The 21,942-nt window shown below is 34.2% G+C and overlaps 1 protein-coding gene across 1 annotated transcript in view; it reads right to left on the reverse strand.

The window, feature by feature from the left end:
• ESF1 (ESF1 nucleolar pre-rRNA processing protein homolog) overlaps positions 1-21,942 on the reverse strand; it is a 60,087-nt gene that overhangs the window by 4,811 nt on the left and 33,334 nt on the right. Inside the window, exons 10-12 of the mRNA XM_011370314.2 lie at positions 9,743-9,864; positions 7,709-7,796; positions 653-735 (exon numbers count right to left, since the gene is read on the reverse strand). Coding sequence (XP_011368616.1) covers positions 653-735; positions 7,709-7,796; positions 9,743-9,864 — 293 coding nt within the window. The remainder of the gene's footprint in view (positions 1-652; positions 736-7,708; positions 7,797-9,742; positions 9,865-21,942) is intronic.

The raw sequence follows: 21,942 nt of genomic DNA on the forward strand, positions 1-21,942 counted from the left end.
TAAAGAAGTTGTGGTACATATATACAATGGAATATTCCTCAGCCATAAGAAGAGATGAAATACTGCCATTTGCGACAACATGGATGGACCTTGAGATAATCATGCTAAGTGAAATAAGCCAGACTGAAAAAGTTGAAAATCACATAATATCACTTATATGTGGGATATAAACCTAAAAGCAACAAATGAACAGGACAAATAGATTCATGGACATGGACAATGGACCAGTGGTTACCAGAGGGTAGGGGGTGGGGGAAGAGGGGAGAGGTAGATGGGATAAAGGGGATCAAATATAGGGGAGTGGTTAGGGGAGGTTGAAGTGGGTAAAGGGGATCAAATATATGGTAGCTGAAAGAAACTGGACTTTGTGTGGTAATCACACAATAGAATATATAGATGTCAAATCATAATGTATACCTGAAAATTATATAATTGTATTAAACAATGTTACCCCAATAAACTTAAAAGAAAAAAAAATAAAATTGTGCTGCTAAAATATTTAATTATGTGTTTTACAATTTACTTATAAATTTTTAGTTAAAATAACTTATTTTTTTTATTAGAGAGGGATAATAGAAATTCATGTGGATAATTTCATTTAAATTGTACATATCAACTATTGGCTGATTATGAAACAATAATCATGTTTTACCTTTTGTTTTTCTATTTCGGCATCTTCTTCTGGAGATATGCTATCTTTTGCAGATTTCATTGATTTTTCCTTTTCTTTTATACCTGGCACAATAAACCAACATAGGAGGGTTAAAAATTATAAGTCTATCAGCAACAATGTCTAAACTAGGAACAAAAATGCAAGTATCTACGAATAATTTTATCAATAAATGTATAGAAACCAGATAAAGTAAAAAAACATTACTGAGAAATGACTATGAGTGATATAAATACAATACATCTGGATGGAGTGACTGATTACTATAAAGAAGTAATTTCTTCTGAAAGTAATTATATACTTTTTTGCTATATATCATCAACTAAGAATGAGAAACCATAAGATCATTTTAAGAGATATAGAAGATTTGATAAAATTCAATATTCATTCATAATAAAATACATATATTTAATGAAATTCTACATAAAATTTCATTCAAGGAAATCTTTGCAAAGATTAACTAGATTAGCTACAATAGTGATACAGTATACTAAAATGTACTACAGAGTGAAAATATCCAAAAAATAATGAACTATTTATGAGAAAAACAGAACAGTATAGCTTAGTATATAATAAAATATATCATCGTACATCACTGGAAAAAGAAGAGATTATTCAATAATTGGTACTGAGCAATTTGTTTTGTTCTGGAAGAAAAAAATCAAAGTATCACCTTAAAGTGTATGGGCAAATAAAATGCATTAAAGAGTTAAATTTAATGTATTAAAGATGGATTAAAGAGTTAAACATTAAGAAAAAAAAATCATATGAGGAAATACAGGAGAATAGCTACCTGATCTTAAATAAAAATATTTTCTTACCATAAGAATACAGGAAATCACAAAGGAAAAAAAAACCCAAAAAACCAAACGAGTGATTTGAATATATAAACTCTTAAAACTCTGTATTAAAAAACTCATCTGCAAAATGAAAAATTCATCTTTATAATAACAATTTGACAGTAACTACCTGTAAGTAAAAGTTTAACAAAACCCTTTCTCTTTTTCTAAAGACAAGTTTGATCTTTGGTTAACTTTCTAGCTCTATTATCAGGCAAAATTACTTATGATAAAAGTAAGTTCTGATTGGAAAACTGCTTGTATTTCTAGGGTCTCCAGAACTCTTGGAGACCACAAGATGTTAGATGAGATGGTCTCGTCCTGCATGAGAGATAATAATGTGCAGCAGCAGTTAAGGGCACTTGACTCTGGAGCAGTTGGCCTGGGTTTAAATCTTGGTTCTACCACATTCTAGCTGTGGCAGTTTGTGCCTGTGTCCTTATCTGTGAAACGGGGATTATAATAATAGCACCTACCTTACAGGGTTCTTGTGGAGTAAATAAATTAGTAAATGTGAAGAGCTTAGTTAATGCCTGGAATATGGTGCTAAACAATGCTTGCTATTATTGTTACGATAGTCTGACTACACACACACAGACACACACACACACATACACACATATATATGTATGTGTATATATAAATAAAGATGTCTTGGGTTCCTTAGTGATCATATTGATGCCTTAATTTTTCTTCCTATTTTGTGTCTATTGGAGTGATAGGGGTTCAAGGGAAATTGACTTCAGGGTGCTAAGGTATGGAATATTAAGTCTGAAAAATAAGAAGGTTCTGATCCTAAAAAGCCATGTTCTATTACTCTAGGATGTTAAAACACAGTATCAGTTTTCTCTGTACTGCCAGACACTGTCTTTTTTGGATAAGCTGTGTTCTGTCTTTCCAATTCAGAGAAACCAACAGTCTCTAAAGTAATAACAAGTAATGTTTACACAGCACTTAGTATGTGTCAGGCAGTAGTACTGTTCTATTCACTTTACATGTATTAACTAGTTTAATCCTCACAACAGTGCTATGAGATAGATTCCTATTTTCTATAATCTTCATTCTGTGGATGAGGGAACTGAAGCACAGAGAGATTAAATAATCTGTTTGAAGTTTAGTAAGTAAAGGAACCGTAATTCACATCCAAGCACCTTGGCTCAGGCCCTCTACTGTTAACCACTACACTACACTCCTTCACTATCAAATGTCATTCTTTCTGTAACAGCCCTTTCTATTTAAAATGCATTTTGATGTGAAGTAACAAAGTAAAATACACAGAACATATAATGATGGTTGAATAATTGGAACTAGGGAATAAAAAAAAAAAGCCTAAAATTCAAAAAGGATTTAAAACTGCTCTATGTGCATTAAGTCCCTGCTGTACTTGTGCATTAAGTCCCTGCTGTACTTATGCAACCATGCCCAGCCGAGAGAACATGCCAGAATAAACATGCTGCCAGGTTCACCCTTCACTATTCCCAAGGCATTTGTCTGCATTTCCAATAAACATTATTATATGCAGCCTCTCTCCCTAAAATGAAAATCTTTATTGCTATTTCAATGGTTTTTAGGGAATGATATATCTTAAGATTTTACCTTTTTCTGTTTTAAATTTGTGCATGTACTTATAAATATCATCAAAGTTTCACTTTCTTAGGGTCTGACTCCCACACTCTAAGTTTACCTCTGCTCCTATGCTCTTAAGGCAAGAGCTTCTTTTGAAGTGAATGGACAAGTGACATATATAGAAGATCATTCTATGACAGGGAAAAAAAAATCAGGCTGTGTATGATTAATACAAAAAGGAGATAAAGATCTTCGCATACAGCTGTGGGAAATAATTTCAAAGAGCCCACAATGAACTGTTCCGGATTTTATAATAACCTGGTGAAAAGTCATAAAAATAAACTTGAAAGGAAGACTGTAGCAAGGGAGGAAAAAAAGAAGCTCCAAGATGGTCAAGGTTAAAAATGATATCCAATTTTAGCGTGATGAAAATTTCTTTGCTCATGAAAAATTTACTGTGTGCTAGACTGAACTGTTTAGCCAAAAGATAAATAACGTGTAGAGATCCTTTCTGCACTGTTAACAAGATCATATTAAAAGGGCACATCTTAATTTATTTTTTTCAAAAAGCATTTTTCCTCTTTGAAAAGTTTCAGACCTAAGTTAAATGAAGAAAAGTATGGAAATAAAAGTCCTGTTCTGAAATGTTATCTTTATTTTTCATGAATCATTTGGCAAGTAAGAAACCACATCTCTTGGGACTGCTACAAAAAGTACATATGGATTGACTCTAATAAGTTGAATACTAACAGAGACTTGAAATCAGATGTTAGAGTTTTATAGTTAAAAAAATAAATCTAAACAATCCTTACTGTGGTTACTATTTTTTTATGCAAAAAATGTAACAGATATATCAATGGAAAAAGATGTCGCAAAAAATTGAACTATAAAAGGACTATCTGTTCCATTCTCCATTACTTGTAATGTCATAGAGGTGTTCCTATAAAAAAACTTCCTTAAGAGGGTTTACTTAAGCACTTCTTATGAGAAACTGGTTAACAGAATTCACTGGAGGGTATATATGGTCTTAGTACTGACCATACAGGAGTGGTAAATACCCTAGTGATTCGCTCTTTTTGCATCAAGTTCCTGCATCCAAAATCACTTGCGCACAATCAGATGCAGTCTGTTATTTTCCTCTGGACCTGGGCATTCTGGCTTTGCTTGGCAACCTAGCAGTTCCTTGTGTTCAGCTCTTATACATATGGGTCCTGGCTCTGGCTTTGATCTATACAATATACTTTCAGGATTACAAGAAATAAAGGGAACTCATTAGGATTTAGGTTCTAATACTGACCACTAGCCCTTGTGCAATTCACTATATTTCTTGAGCTTCAGTTTACTCATCTATAAAGTGGGCTGAAGTTTGGTTTAGAGGACAGAATGCACATAAAAGCATTTGTAAACTTGAAAACAACATAATGTGAGCAGTACATGGTAAGCACTCAACATACTCGTTGAATGAATCAAATATGGGTACCATATTATTAAATTTTCACGGTGGGTTTATCAAACTTCTACAGTTGTCAAGACAAAGGATACATTTTAATAGGGTATATTTACATGTGATGTGCTTTATTTCATTCTTACTTTTTCAAAAACAAAATCTTATTAAAAAATTTATGTAATTAGACAATAAGCAAGTTTTTCTAATATTTCATTTCTAAAAGAAAATAACTTTCACTTCATTCTAAGAGTACGCTACATTTTAAAAATTCATTTGAAATCGTTTGTAGTTTAGAAAAAAGTAGAAAAATTATAGCAAATTTACAATGTAAGGGGCAAAAAAGAGAAGGAAACAGAAAAGAAAAGATTTCTAGTACTCAAATTGGCTCCTAACCCTATCCAAACACCAGATTTGGCATCAATCAAATGAACTCAGTTCCTCCATATTTTGAAGTGTATAAGTTCAGCTCTATGGGATTGCCTAGGGCAAAGGTGTTATAAATGTACTCAAGTCCATCTGGTTTAAAATGTCTCTGTCCTTCTGGCTCAAATAAACACTTATAAAAAACTGCTCAACCATGACACTTAACTATATGCCCTGCTAAACATTAATGTTGCTCCTTCTCAGTTTCTTAAGCGTTCTACCTTCTAGGTACTACCTAGAAGGTAACTGACCTCAGGGTCCAATCTTGTACTCTCCTCTCATCAATGCTTTCTACTTCCAGTCCCATGGTTTGAAATACTGTTTTATTGACTTCTAAGTCTATATTTACACTGTGACTTCTCGGTATATCTCCCAGACTATTACCTCCATTTGGATATCTAATTGATATTTCAAAGCAATTATACCCAAAATGAACCTACTGACCTTACTTCTCACCCAAAGCTTGTTCTTTCTTAACCCAGTAAACGTAAGAACTTTCTTTAAGAGACTCAAACAAAAATTCTAGGAGTTATGCTAAATTTCTTCCTTATCCAAGTATGCCAACAAGCCTACCTCCAAAATTATCTAGAATTCCACTCACTTTTCTCCTTCAATTTTATTACTGGCATGCCACCTAAACCAGCCCTTATCTCTCTTCTAGAGCTCTGCAAAAGCCTAGTCTCCCAGTTCTTACCAATGCCTTTATTCAATCTATTCTCTTCACAGGAACCAGCGTAATACATTCAAATATACACCAGATCATGTCCCATCCGTGCTTAAAGACCCTTCAGTGGCTTTCCACTGTCAGTAGAATTTATTACCATGACAACAAGGCCCTGCAGGGTCAGTCCTTTGTCCAGCCTAGCCTCATACCAAACTCCCTCTCTGACCATGCTCCAGCCATACTGATGTCTCAATTTCTCCAACAGAAGTTCTCACCCCACAGCCTTTCTACCCACTTTTTCCTCATTTGCAATGCTCTTCTTCCAGCTCTTTATGCCTGATTTCTTCTCATTTTACAGGTCTCAGCTCTAATGTCACCATCTCAGAGAAGCCTTCTTTAATTACCCTATGTAAAGTAGCTACTCTCCTTCTTCCTCCTCATTATAGCCTTTATATTACCTTATTTTTCCTTTAAAACACCATCTTCTCATAATATTCTTATTTGTTAACCTGTTTAGTATGTCTTCCCTAAAACCATAGACTTCTCAAGGAATATAACCTTGCTTGTGTTATTACTGCTTTATCTCTCGCCTAGCAGAGTACCCAGCATCTGGTAGGCACTCAAAATATTTATTGATAGAATGAATAAACAAACATGGCAAGATACTATTTTTTTGGTCATAAGTTTTATGTAAAAAATATTTTCAGCCTTTCTGTTATTCTTTTGCTTTAAGAAAACAACTTAAGCCCAGATATAAATAATTACTCCTATGAGTATTCTGAAATAAAAAGTATATTGAAAGCAAGCAAATTTTATTTATACTTTCTCTTGGAACTTCTGAGACTGACTTTAGAAAAAGCTTATTCACAATTGAAATGTGCTGATTCCAAGAAATAAGCTACCCCGAGCCATCAAACCATTTAATTTGCTCTTTGAATACTAAGTTCTGCAATCTGACCAGATTTCACATGCCAAATGAAGCACTTTGGAATGAGAACAAAAAAAACTATAATGCTTTGCATTTCTCTGTGTAATAAACTTGGTTTCCTGAAATCAGAGGATAAGACTAGAATCCATCATCTTCTAGAAATGACCACTCAGGTATGATAAAAAGCAGAACATGCTAAGTTTCCATTTCCCTTTCCAATTCCTAAGAATCTCACATGCTATAATAGACTTTATTCATCTTGATCTCCTTTTCATCAATAAAATGTCAGTGCTAAAAGGCTATAACAACCAGGAAATAATTTTGAGCAATTTTGACTTTCCTGTTGAGAACTATTCTGGCCCACTAGTCACGAGGGACAAGCAACAGGGAAACTTCATAAAATACTTCTCCTTTTACAATGCCAGCTTGGAGTTGCTCCAGGAGCAAGCCTTTTGGGGCTCGTGTGTGTGGTATCGGATCAGGCAAAATCCATGAGAACAAATGGAAAATGCTTACAGTGGTCTCTGCAACTGACTCGTCCAAGTATGGCCTGAACCTTATCACACACTTTACACATATCAAAAAGGTAAGAATGAAAGCATTCAGGGAAGAATGAGTGGTACATATGCAATGGAAACAAGGCTCCTTGAAAACAGGAAATCAGATACTAGGTAGTTTAGAGATTCAAGAAAAAAGGGGAAGAAGCTGGCTTTTAGTTAGAATGAAGCAAAATAAACTCAAAAAGGGTAACATGAAGCATAGATGTTTTTGTATATTTCAGCAGAAAAGCTTATATACATGTAAAAAATTTTTAAAATTTATAAACATATCCACATAAACATAAACATTTTAATTCTTCATATCCTTTTGCAAAGAGAGACCTGGAGTGTATGTGCTGTCCTGGAAAGAAATTCCCAGTAAACTGTTAAATTAATCAAGTTTTCAAAAGCTTCCTGTACTAAAATTACTCCTTGTATGTATAGGAGATAGGATGACACTTCCTAATCTGATCAACAGTTATACTCCACAGGACAGATCTACTAATAAGGAACTAAAGGAGGTATAAAAATTCTAGGAATTTTAAAAGAATGAGTAGCTTTTATTGTTTCTACCCATGTCATCTTTTTTTCTTTAGATTCCACCTGAAAACTACAAATGTGTGCTGGCTTACCCATTTTTTTCACTTCTTCAGCAAAGTATGGGTCATTCAAATCAACATCAGAGGGAAGTTCATCTTCACTGGCCTCTTCAGCAAGAGCCTTAAAGTTGAATATAAAATATATACAGTTTATTACAAGAACCATCACATAAATGTGAAGAAAAATAATACATCATTTATTTTAAATCACATAGTTCAATCTAAAATTAAACCAGTTTTTAAAATGGATGTTTACTGAATAACTCCCATCTGAGTCATTCTTTTGTTGGTTCAACAAAATTTTATGGAATGCTTAATAACTATAAGAAACTATGTAGAGCTTTTGGGAGAAATGAAAGTTATCAGATGCATATTGCTAAACATCATCCTGTATGCTGAATAAGACCCACCAAGCTCTAAACAGTATTTGTTTTGACATTAATATCCTTTTAAATATAGGACATCTAAGAATTTTTTCACCAAACTATTATAATAGATTCAGCAGTAATATGTTTGTAAGAAAAATTATACAATATTTATATATCTAACTACATATTTGCTCACATTTCTTTAACTTTTTTAGATCTAAACTATAGCCATATAAACTATGGCACATAAACATGTATTCGTTTCTTCAGTAATAATTTCTCGATATCAAAATTGAAGTCACAGAGAGGAAAAGGGGGGAAATAATTTTAACTTGAAGAAAATTCTTGAAACTCTTTTATGTATGGAGAGCCTGTGGTGTTGGAAGGGTTCTGCTGGAATCACAAGTCCAGTACGTAGCACTCAGTCTAGAACAAATTGGGCACTTAATAAATGTATTTTTAATGTTATTGATTTAAAAAAAGTCTATTCTTAGACTAATGAAGGGAAAATGCCTACCAAATGAAAATTGAAGAGAATACTTGCTAAAGGTCTCTGAAAGTGACAACCGACTCCATCAAGACCTACCTGTAAGTCTTTCAAAAAACTGAGGGCTTAATAACTTGTGGAATTATTCCATTTAAAAAATATTTTACTGCTCAGTTTTAAAGGAAGTTCTAGGGAAGAAAGGCAGCATATCGATGGGGGCAGCGCTCTTACCCCATTCCTCATTTCACTATCCATTACTAGCAACACTGACCATAATAGGAGTACAAAAATTACTCCACTGCATCATTTAATTTTGTAGCCCTCTATTTTACAAGCACTGAAGGTCACAGCTGTATTATGTACACTCTTACATAGTACATAGATAATACAATATAGTAGAAAGAACACTGGAGAAAGCTGGAGTTTGGCCATTAACAAACTATGAATCCTCAAACGAATTACTTAATTTTCTAGAACTGTAAGACAAGAGGGATGGACTAGAAATAATAGATTCCTCAAGTTGTAAAGTTCTGTGATTAGTGGTATCATATTAAGGCAATGACTTTAATGTCAGAATGCTGCATTTTGATGACAAGATGAGTATTTTCAGTGGCGAAAACCATTAAGTGGTCTCTGTCATTCCTAAGGACTCTAACTTTGAAAAATATGTTATCCCTGAATCATGGGAGTCAAATCAGATTTTTCATACGTAACATATTACCACAGAGGAAATAACCTTAATAAAAAGGCTTAATGACAATAAGATGTTAAAAGATCCATATAACACTGAAAAGTGAAAAATGCAGAAATAGAAATGTATAGAAAAATTTCATTCACATTAAATACTTCCACATGTATATCTCCTTAAGAAGTCTGTATGTACCTCTCTTCCTCAAAAAACATAAAATATAATCAACCTCTGTTACATCTAGATATCAACTAAACTATGTAATTTATTTAGGTAGCATGTAAATGCAAGATATTAGAGCATAATAATTAAAGTGGCTCTGGGTTTTTACCAGGCTTTTACATTATGTAGTTTTTGCAGAAAACACGTAACCTACTGGGTTTTCTCTTTCCTTTCTCTCAAAATAGTGATGGGGCCTACTCCAGTGAGTGGTTACACACTGAAACAATGGATGCTAAACACCTGGTACCTCCTGATACATGGTTATTGTTCAATAAATATTTGGTTGTAATTATCCTTGATACCTTCTGTTTCTTTTTCAGTCTCTTTTTCTCTTTCTTCTTCTCTAAAAATTGTTCCCAAGGGGTCAGTTTATCCTTTCCTTCCAGTTTGTTTTTGACTAACTCTTCTGCACTTTCTTTAAGACCTAAGGAAAAACACAAAAATAGTTGTTTAAAATGTTCTATCTTCAGTCCCTTAAAAATGTAATTTGCCAAAAAAGGTCATTTATATGTATTTAATAGAGTAACAAGATAAAATGCAACACTGAACTTTATAATACTTCAAGATCGTAGAATAAGGTAGAATCAACATATCAAAGCTATTTCCTAATAGCAAACAATAAACCTAACCGAATCAAAACAAATAAACAAACCCAGCAACTAGATACATGATCAAGACACTGAAGAAAAATCCTTTATTTAGGCTCAAACTTAATTTCTCTATACTTTTATTGCTTTGAGTCTCTTAAGAAAAATTCTGGAACAAAAAAATCTTCTCAGGGTGAAAGCCTGTATTCCCTGGAAACTATAGGTGACTAAAAAATCGATTAGTAGGGCAATCCCTGTTGAAATACCCAAAGAGGAAATAATTCTCATAATCACTCCTCGAGCACTCTGTGAGGCCAAATCTTTAAGATCAAAAAGACCGCTAAGTTCAGATTCCACTTTGTATGGTTTAATTCTTTCAATGCTGTTATTCGCTCTTGTACTTTATCTCTAACGATCTCTGTTCCTTATATTCTTCAGCTCCTGAATGATGTGTAGGTGGCTTATGTAGTAACTGGAGTGGGATGAGAAGGTGAAAAAAGCCCCAAGCCTGATCTATCAGTCCATCGAAATCCTCATTACTGCCAAAGTAAAGGGAATGTGACTACTGTGTTCTCTCCTTTGATAATAAAGATGTTTGTTTCATTTTGTAGTATTTTTTGAAGGTCATAGTTGGATTTGGGAAGGAGGGGGCTTCCATATTTAGATGACACAAAGTCCATTAAAAAAACCCCAATAATTAATGGAATGTTCTGAAATGCTGATATGGTCAATCCAGATCATCTTTCCAGACACATTCTAAATTCTAAGAAAGTGAAAATGATCCTAAGGATATAATAATTCCTTTTGTTTCTGATGAGCATGCTGAGATTGGGAATGTTCAGTAACTTGCCTAAGAACATGCAGCTAGGAAGCTACAAGGATGGAATCTGAACCCCTGGTTATACTATACATTATTAGCAGATACATCTAAAATGCTGGTTTGACCCAGAATAAAGAAATGATTAGCCTATGAATAAAACCTAAAGCTCTGGTGCTCAGGTTCATCACCTGCAAAATGAAGTTGCTCTAGATGAGAAGCATGCAATTCGCCCCTGCCACATACACCATTTTTTCCATCAAAGAACATATTTGGTAGAAGTTCAAATATATAAAGCAACTAAAAGTAGTGCTTTGGGTCTTGAGCCCCAAAGCACATCATGAAACAGCTATAACAGATGATCTCTAAGGTCCTTTCCTTAGCTTTTAAGCTAAGACTTAATCTCCAAATTTCTATGACTTAGAAAAGTATTAAATTATACATATACTCGAGGTTATACAGATTTGTTTTTTATGACATACTGCTGGTAGGATCATTGATTTACTGGATGCCAAATCAGAAACACAACTTTCAATTCAAAAATGTTTCTTATAAGAAAAACACAATTCACTTTACTAGACAATTTTCAGGAGAAATGTGAGCTGTATAAAACCATGTCTAAATCTCTGACTGAATCAACAGATATACAGCAATATAAACTTGGATCTGCTACTTGGGAGGAAGTAGCAGATCTTGACAAAATAAATCAATTTCAAAAAAAACAAAAAAAACAAAAAAAACAAAAAAAACCAAAAAACCCCCAAAGTAAAAGAATTTATATGTAATGCAAAAGGGTCAGCACATAATCAGTTCGGTCTCAAATTCTAAACATACAGTATATTAGATATGATGGATAAATAATAATATTTAAGGTATTCTACTATAATTTCCAAATACATTAAAACTTTATTACTCCAAAATATTAAGTAATATATTTAGAGATCTTTTTTCCCAACAGAATGCATTCTCTGATTACAGTCATGCACATTGTACATTGACAAGGATACCTTCTGAGAAATTCATTGTTAGGTGATTTTGTCATTGTGTGAACATCAAAGAATGCATATACACAATCCTAGATGGTATAGCCTACTAGATATCTTAGCTATATGGTATAGTCTATTGCTCCTAGGCTACAAATCTGTACAGAATGCATTATACTGAATACTGCAAGCAACTGTAACACGATGGTAAATATCTGTGTATCCAAACATACCAAAAACATAAAAAAGGCACAATAAAAATGTTGCATAAAAGATAAAAAATGGTACATCTGTATAGGGCATTTACCATGAATGGAGCTTACAGAACTAGAAGTTGCCATGGGTGAGTCAGTGAGTGAATGGTGAGTAAATGTGAAGGCCTAGGACATTATTGTATACTGCTATAGTATACACTGTATACTTTATAATAAATACCATACAATTTAGGCTAAGTTAAAAAGTTTTTTTTCTTTAATAATAAATTAACCTCAGCTTACTGTAACACTTCACAAACTGTTAAAATTTTTTACTTTTTGAATTTGTAATAACATTTAGCTGAAAATACACACTGTACAACTATACAAAAAATATTGTTCTTCATATCCTTATTATCTTTTTCTATTATTTATTTTTATTTTTTACTTTTTAAGCTTTTTTGTTGATGTTGTTAAAAACTAAGACACAAACACATGCATTAGCCTAGGCTCACACAAGGTCAGTATCATCACTATCACTGTCTTCAACTTCCATATCTTGTTCTGCTGAAAGGTCTTCAGGGGCAATAACTGGCATGGGGCTGTCATCTTCTATGATTACAATGGCTTCTTCTGGAATACCTTCTAAAGGACTTGGCTTTAGACTCTTACTGAGGAGGTGTCACTCTTTTCAGAAGTATATCCATGGTGGTTTCCTTGGTTTGTTTTTTTCATCATAGATTTACTTGTAAGCAGATTATTAAACCATGAACATTTCTATTAATGAAAATCTTTTGGTGTTGAGGTCCATGTTTTCAAAATTTTTAAGGAGCTTGTTGAGGTCTGCAAAAGTTTCTGCTAAACTATTTACTGTGAATTTTCTTGGGGGTTCTTCTCCTCTTCTCCTGCAGTTTCTTTTTCTCTTGCCTCAGTCTTTTCTTCTTGCCTCATAGCATTTCTCTGATGATTAGTGAACTTGAGCATCTTTTCATATGTCTATTGGCCATCTGTATTTTCTTTTTGGAGAAATATCTTTTCAGGTCTTCTGCCCATTTATTAATTGGATTTTTTTTTTTGCTGTTGAATTGTATGAATTCTTTATATATTTTGGATATTAATCTCTTATCACATGTATCATAAGCATATATCTTCTCCCATTAAGTAGGTTGTCTTTTCGTTTTGATGATAGTTTCCTTTGCTGTGCAAAAACTTTTCAGTTCGATGTAGTCCCATTTGTTTATTTTTTCTTTTGTTTCTCTTGCCCGAGGAGATATATCCAAAAAGAAATTATTGGTAGCAATATCAGAGAGATTACTATGTTTTCCTGCATTCCTGCTCCAGTTCCAACAATTTCTCATTATCAATTCCTCAGGAACCACCTCCAGGAGCTCCTCAATGTCATCCTTATCCTCACCCAGGTTAAAGTTGTTTGCCATCTAACCAGAGCCTTGGTGATTTTTGTGATCTCTTCATCCTTGGCAAATCCTTTGAAGTCTGTAATCCTAGTAGATGCTGTAATCCTTCCAAAATTGCATCAGTGTCTTTTCAGTGTCTTCCTCACTTGCAGCAATAGCCTGAGCAAAGATCTTCCTCAGGTAGGAGGCTTTAAAAGCTACTATAACTCCTTGATCCACTGGTTAGATAAAAGAGGTGGTGTTTGCAGAAACACCGCTTTTGGAATGGGATGAAAACCACCTGTAAAAGGAAGATGTCTGGGAGCATTATTAACAATAAGCAAAATCTTGTAAGGTATGTTATTCTCCAAACAGTACTTCCCATTTTGCTAACATAACAATTCAGGAGGGCGTCTTCGAAGAGAAGCTGAATCATCCATGGTTTCTTACTGTTCCTGTTGCACATTGATAATCTACACTTATTGACAATGCTTGAAGGCTCTGGGGTTCTCACTGTGCCAGATCACAAAAGGTTTCAATTTGTAGCCTGCAATACGGCCCCCAAGCAAGACTGTTAGCCCTGTCCTTAAAAATTAAAAGCCTGGAGACCTGGCATTGACTTGGGCCTCCTATGGATGAAAGTTCTTTAAGGCATCAGTTTCCAGAATATGGAGGTTTCAGCCATATATCAAATATTTGCTCTGACAAGTAAATTTCCTCCATAATCAGCTTACCTAGTTTCCAAAAATTCTTCAGATGCTTTCACATTAGCACTTGAGGGCTCACCACTCACCTTCACATTATGTAATAAATCGTTTAAACCACCCACAGCTGGCAGTAATTTCAACATCTTGGCTGGGTCCAGATTTTCTTTCAACATCACATTTTTCTTTGACTGTAGCTATCACGATGCTGAGAGCTATACACTTGTGTCTGGTCTTCAATTCAGGTCATTAGAAGTTTCTCCATGTCTCATAAAGGCCCTTCTTGAATTTTGTTTTGTTTTGTTGCCTTCAATAAAGCAGATCTTTTAACAGTTTCCATCACTTTGTTCTTGTTCTTCAAGACCATAGCCATGGTGGAATGGGACATGCTTAACCAGAAAGCAAGAATCATCACTGATTTTCCACCTTTGTAGTCCTTAATCACTTTTAATTTAATTTCCAGGTCAATCCTCCTACTGGCAATATTAGTAGCAGATTTTGTATGCTTAAGGGCTACGGCGAACAAAACAACATGAGATTAAATCATGCACAAGAGAGAAGGATGCAATCAAGAGACATGTTAAACACGAGATGTATGAAGCTGTGGCCTGAGTAACACGGCATACCATTTTACAGCAAACTTTTTTTTAATAGGTAGAAAGAGTACACTCTAATGATAAGCAGTATAGTAGATACATAGACCAGTAACACAGTCATTTATTATCAAGTATTATGAATCGTACATAATTGTATGTGCTATACTTTTATACAACTGACAGCACAGGTTTGTTTACTCCAGCATCACCACACGCACGTAAGTAATGCTTTGTGTTATGATGTTACAATGTTTACATCACCAGGTGATAAAAAATTTTCAGCTCCATTATAGTCTTATGAGACCACCTTCGTATATGTGGTCTATCACTAACCCAAACGTCACATGACTGTAATTTTGATCCTTGAAACTCTACTTCTAGCTTAGCGCAATGCTAAGGAAGGTTGTTATTGTCTCTTTTAGGTGAGTAAAACATTAGTTTGATATGTTTCGATCTGTACAAATGTTCACTCTGCATGTGAGTGGGTCTTGACCTTTTTTGGGAACATGAATACCTTCAGATTTTGATAAAAGCTATGGAATCTCTCCCTGAAACAATGTACTGGAAAACTTGCATACGATGTTCAGGGAGTTTAAAAGATACCCAATGCTCATCTCTATGTCAGGATCTAAGGGCCTCAGGCTAAGAACATTTTCAGGAGCTGTAGAGGTCTAGGGGAAGACAGGAATCCATCTCCCACTACTTCAAAACATTGATATTTGTAGGTTCTACATCAGGTTTTCTCATTTCAGTACTACTGTCATTTTGAACCAGATAATTTCTTTGTTGTGAAGGATTATCCTGTGTATTGTAGGGTGTTTAGCAATCTCTCTGGCCTATCCACTAGATGCCAGTAGCCACAGTCATGAAAATCAAAAATGACTCCAGATGTCGCCAAATATTCCCATTGGGGGGCAAAATAACCCCTAGTTGAGAACTGCTGTTCTAGAAAATGATTAGAAAACATTTCTGGGGGCGGGGGGGGGGGGGAAAGGCCATCTCATTATTTGTATTATATAAATGATGTGGGGTTTTTTGGGGGGTATCTGATTATATAGTGTCTTTTTCGCTTTAGAAGTTTCATGTGAGCATGCTTTTTCTTCCAACTAGACCAGAGGCAGCTAAAGTCACCTTCTTTTGTATTCCATAATATTTAGCACAGTGCCAGACACATAGTAAGTACTTAATAAACACTTAACTGATATGTCTTGAAGGAGAGATTCTTATTTCAAGCCAAGTGTTTGATCTTTCATGTTTGGAACATATTTTCTCCAACAGAAAATGAATCAAAACTTTAAGATCTAAATAAATGGCCTGTATTCCAAAGCGATTCATTTAAGTTTTTTTTTTTTTTTTTCTTTTTAAGGACCTATAGCTCTAGAAATAATTCATGAAATACTTAGTCCCAGGAAATATTTTATATTTTTCTGGAATTTAGTTTGTTTACAACAATAAAGAAATAATATCTTCAGTTAAAATATAGTCTGTAATTTTCTGCCTGGCTCTCACTTAATACACCAAAATAGTAGAATGACAAACACATTGCAATGAATTAACACACCACCACGATAACTTAAAAATGCTTTGTTCTCCTTGTCATTATGAGGTCATTTAAATCTCTTGCCACAGATCACAGTTGTTTATGTTCTAAGTTCTTAAAAATATGCCCATCCCAGAAGTTTCTTGGCATACACACAAGAACATTCTTCAGACAGTTGTAGCCTTATTTGAGGCTATGTGACTGAAAAACAACTTCATTATAACTGCTTTTAGTTTTGTACAAATTTGTTTTAAAAAATTTTAAATGTATAGTCAAGAACTGCCAGGTTAGTTAAAAATAACATCAACAATCCTACAAGTAAGGGGTAAAAAACTCTTTCAAAGCCAACCATGAACACAGATGAGTCAATTAGGACAATAATAATTTAAGCACAATCCATTCAGAATTATTTTGGCAGTTAGTATACATATAAAAACACTTCAAAATATTCTTTCAAAATCCATTAAAACAAGAATATACATTCCTCCTGACTGTACTCATTTGAAATATTTAAAGTCTTCAAGGGATAGGACATGGTAAACTTAAATAACTCAACTAGGTACTATAATTGGTTTTGTTTATAAAAACAAAATGCATATTTTAAGATTTCTGATATAAGCTGAAAATGGCACTTATTATTTCAACGAGGACTTAGGATCCATTGAGAATATTTACCAACACTTATGGCACAATCTTTATTTATGGTGGCATATTTAAATCAGACTGTGTAACAATCAATTCTAAAAGTAACTTTTGAAATATAACTAACCACTATCACCCAAACCCTCAACTTGGAAATTACTCTGGGTACAAGGGTTCCCAACCTTATGGACAGGGAACTACAATGCACGAAATTAAAAAGTAACACCACAACTTTAGCCCTGGGAACAATAGTAAACAGCAAAAATTACTAATTAGCCAGGGCCAGTAAATGCCCTTTGTATGCACTTAATCCTTTCAGAAAACCGTTATATCTACTACAAAGAAACAGCACAGATAGCTATAATACAAATAATAAGGTTAAGAGGGTATAGGCAAGCTACTTAGATTGGGAACTGCTTCTATTATAACATTTAATTCTGTATTTCCCAAAACATTGATTAAAGTATCCATAGATAATACCCCCAAAGTATAAGCAGAATAAATAAATGATGATGCTTTTTGTTGCTGCTGATTGTCTAAAAGCTACTTCAGTAGGGAGGAACTGTTTTATATTTGTCTAGAATTTGACCTTAGCATACTCCACCTTCTTCTAAATTTCCTTTTATTCTCCCTCCAAATGATGTCTTCCATTTGCAAATACAGAGCAGGTCCTCAAAAAACATTTTGTTCAATGTCGTTTTGTTATAATGCATAGGAACTTAACTCTTGTTTATATCAATTAGCCCATGGGAAATTGATTTCTTTAAACATCTTTCTGCTTAAAGTTGGAGAACGTATCAAAGACGTTAAGTGAGGACTTACTGTATTCAGTTTACGGTGAACCAAGCTGTCTCTGCTTTTTAGAATGTTCTTAAATCAAATGTTCTTAAAAAGCCAACTTTGAATACAAGAAATTTGGGCCTCATTAAGGAGCTATTGTTTCCTATATTTATCTGTGCTTCACTGTATGTTTTCTTTGCCTTTCAAGCAGTTCGTGATCACAGTGTACATAATATTAAGCTGTCTTAATACTAACAGATGAAAATTCTGGCCAAGTCTGGTAAGACCATTATGCTATTTATGGCAAAGAGGACTGAAGAACTACTTGTTCTACTGTTATTTTTTTATACATAATGTTTATAGACAAGGTGGAAAATAGATGAAAACTTTTAAATGAATGGCCAAGATGTAAGAAAACAAAGGGAATTTTTCGGAGCCCAGTCACAAGAAGAAAGCTCAAATAAAAATGTTAAGCTAGCTCAGAAGCAGGGAGTTTTCCTTGAAGACATACACTAATATGCTATGGTGGAGTATGAATCTTGAGTTTTAGTGGGCTGCTGGCCAAGGAGGCGGGAGACAATGTCTGGAGCCTGATTATGGTAGACAGTCCAATCAGACACCACTACCATGAAGCCAGGATCCTTAAGGGTGCTTTAAGTGGGTGCTGCTCCTCCTTTGACAACTCAAAGGTAACAAACACATGCCTGTTTGGGTTTTGGCTATGGGCAGAACAAGGAAAGTAAAAATACATTTTTCCCCCAGAGAATTTATAACTAGCTCATAAATCCATGGGTTTGTGGCTGGAATTTGTGCTATCTGTGTGGCCCCCAAAGCCCTAATCCAAAAATTTGGTTTCAATTGGTCTGGGATTGGAAGTGCCCGTGGGCACCTGGAAAAATACTCTTTAAAAGAGGCACTTTTGACCCAGGCCTCTGAGAATTCTCAAAGGTAAAGAAAGACCCAAGAACAATGAGATCACAATCAAAATTCAATATGAACCAGAGTAAGCAGAAATAAAATAATACAAGATAGACCTAGAAAGATTATAAATTTTGGAATTATTGGATATAGAATATCAAATCAGCACATTTAAAAAAACAAAAGAAAAAATAAAAAAAATAAGATTATCAACAGTACGAGAAAGATTTTGGGGAAAAAAACTTCCTGAAATAAAAAACTTAACTAAAATTACAAAGTCAATGGCCAAGTTGAACAGCAAGACTATACAGAAGTAAAGAAAAAATTAATGAACTGAAAGACAGAACTGAAAAAATTACCCAGCATGCTACGTAGATTCAAAGGTATGGAAAATATGAGTTATCAGATGGAGAATGAGAGGTACTACATATATCAAGTAGGATTTCCAGAAGGAGAAAATAGAGATGAGGAAAACGCAGTATTTTGAGAAGTTTTCAGAACCTATGAAAGATACCAATCTTTAAGATTCTGGGTATCAAATTAATTCTAAGCAAGATTAAAACAACAAGCAAAAAATTACCTAGATATATTACAGTGAAAATCTGAACAGTATTTTAAAAGCTAGGGACAAAAGGCAGCACTGTAGAACAAGGTTAATTCTTTTCTGACAGGGCCCAAAAGTGGGTCCCTGAACCCTGGGATTAATATAACGTGTTCTTTAGTTACGCTGGCTTCTTCACTTGAAATTTTGACAAAATGAGTCAAGGGCAAGCCTTGTGAACTCACAATAAATTTGCCCCTCCCTAGGAAGGGTTTAAGAAGAGAACTGGCTTGGCACATCCATGGCAACTGCAGTAACCCTTAACCTCCCTAATCCTTAACACTCAAACAGTCTCACTACCAAAATCTGCCTGAAACTTACCAGGAATAATCCCTTTGTGCCTTTACCCCTATTCATTATGGTCACTACAAAATTCCCCTAATCATCAGGTTCTCCCTGATCTCTCATGTTCTCATTCTCTGGAGTTAACTGTCACCATCTCCCTCCCTCTCTAACTCTCTACCACTAAATTCTCTGGAATTCACTCATACTACATCATCAGTAAAAATTCGATTATTGTAATTCTGAACATTTTCTTCATCTTCTTGCTCTAACTGAAATCTGGCTCTTCCCTGAGGATACTGCACACCAGCAGCCTTTTGAAATGGTTTGCTGTTGGTGGTGATAGTTTTCTTCACAGACCCCTCATACCAACTGGCCTAGAGTGGAGGTAGGTATGTAGGGGGAAAGTGGGGGAATCATTATGCCCTTCATCCAGTTTTAAGAAGTATGGTACTGGTCCAGGGGTAGGCAGACTAATTAACCAATAAAACAGAGCCAAGTAACAGATTCATGCAGTTTTGAAACTCTGGTACATGACAGAGGTTAAAGTCATATTATTGGGGGAAAAGAGAGTTAATTCAATAAATGAAACAGAATAAAAAAGATTTTCCACATAGAAGATGAAATTGGATTCCTTATAAACTCCTGATGGATAAAGGACTTAAATGTCAAAAGCCTTAAACTGTTCTACTTTTAGGAGAAAATAAAAGTGAACGTGTCTCATTTGTATAGAAAAGGATTTCTTAGATAAAACACAGAAAGCACTAACTATAAAGGATTATTTGATAATATTAAAGTCAAGAACATTTTTCATCAGACAATACTTCCAACAAACTGTGTGTGGGGAGGAGTGGAATTACGTGAAAATACTTGCTATCTTATAAAAGAAAAAGGACTAGTATCAAAGATAAGTAATTACTCCTAATATTCAGCAGAAAAAGCACAAACAATATAACAAAAAATGGCCAGAAGAAATCTATGAGTATTTCACTGAGAAGGAAACATATATGGCCAATAAATATAATGAGATGTTCAATTTCATTAGTGAAAAGAGAAACGCAAATCAAGCACTATTGGTGGGAATGTAAACTAATACCACCATGTTGGAAAAGACTCTAGTATTTCATCTCGTAAGGTTAAATATTCACATACCCTATGATCAGTACTTGATAAATACCCAGAAAAACTAAAACACTTACCAGGAGATGTATACAAATGTTCATAACAGCATGATTCACCATATTAAATATCTAAGAACAACCCAAATGTGTATCCAACAGGAGAATAGATATATAGACTATGGTATATAGCGGCCAAATGAATGAGCTACAGTTACACAAAATATGGATAAATCTCAGCAATATGATGTTGAGTGAAAAAAAAAATCAGTTCCAAAAGATTTAAAAATATCTAAAACCCACGCCACCTCCATGTTAACAAAGTTAACAACTTTAAGGAGATATAGTTCATATAATACAATTAATCCATTTAAAGTACATAATTTAATGGTTTTTGGTACATTCAGACACGTGTAACCATCACCACAGTCTATTTTAGAACATTCTCATCTTCTCAAAAAGAAATCCTACTTCTCTCCCTGAAAGGACAATCTGAAACACTCTCCCTTCCCTACAACCACTGATCTACTTCCTATCTACAGATTTCCCTGTTCTGGATATATCCTATAAAATACATGGTCTTGGTGATGGGTTTCTTTCACTTAACATAAAATTTTCAAGGTTCATCTACTTTGTAGCATATGTCAGTTCATTTTTATGAACTCATACTTTTTAGAAATACTTATAAATGAGATGAAAATATATAAAATGGAAAGCAAAGTGAATACTGAAATCTAGATAATGGTTATTTTAGGTATGGAGAAGCAGAGGAGAGCAAATGGATAAATGTAAGTCATTGCGCAGTTCTATCTTCTGTAATGGGCTCACTTATTAATCATTAAAAATAAAAAAGGGTCGTGCTGGACCATTACGACTGTCTTAATTCAAGGATTATAATTAATCTAATTATGTGAAACAGGTACACAGAATAAAGAGACAAGTTTAATAAATTTGACTATATAATTTTTGTTCTTCAAAAGACACTATAGAGTAAAAAGACAAATCACAAACTAGGAGAATATATCCGCAAAATATATGACTGATAAAAGACCAGCACAGAATACATGAAGAACTCCTATGAATCAATAAAACAAAGAACACTACATAAAATGGTGAAAAGACAATAGGCATTTCACAGATCAAGAAACACAAAGAAATGTTCTTCCTTATCAGTAATTAGGAAAATGCCTGAGCTATCCTTTGAAAACTTAAGTCAGGTCTTATCACTTCCATTTCCCATTTCATTTAGAGTAAAAGCTAAAGTTCATCCAGAGGTCTACAAAACCTTTTATTTAGCCATACGTATCCTCACTCTTCTACTATTTTGCACTCCATGGTTCATTCTG

The sequence above is a fragment of the Pteropus vampyrus genome, unplaced genomic scaffold (assembly GCF_000151845.1).
Source record: "Pteropus vampyrus isolate Shadow unplaced genomic scaffold, Pvam_2.0 Scaffold7, whole genome shotgun sequence".
NCBI lineage: Eukaryota > Metazoa > Chordata > Mammalia > Chiroptera > Pteropodidae > Pteropus > Pteropus vampyrus.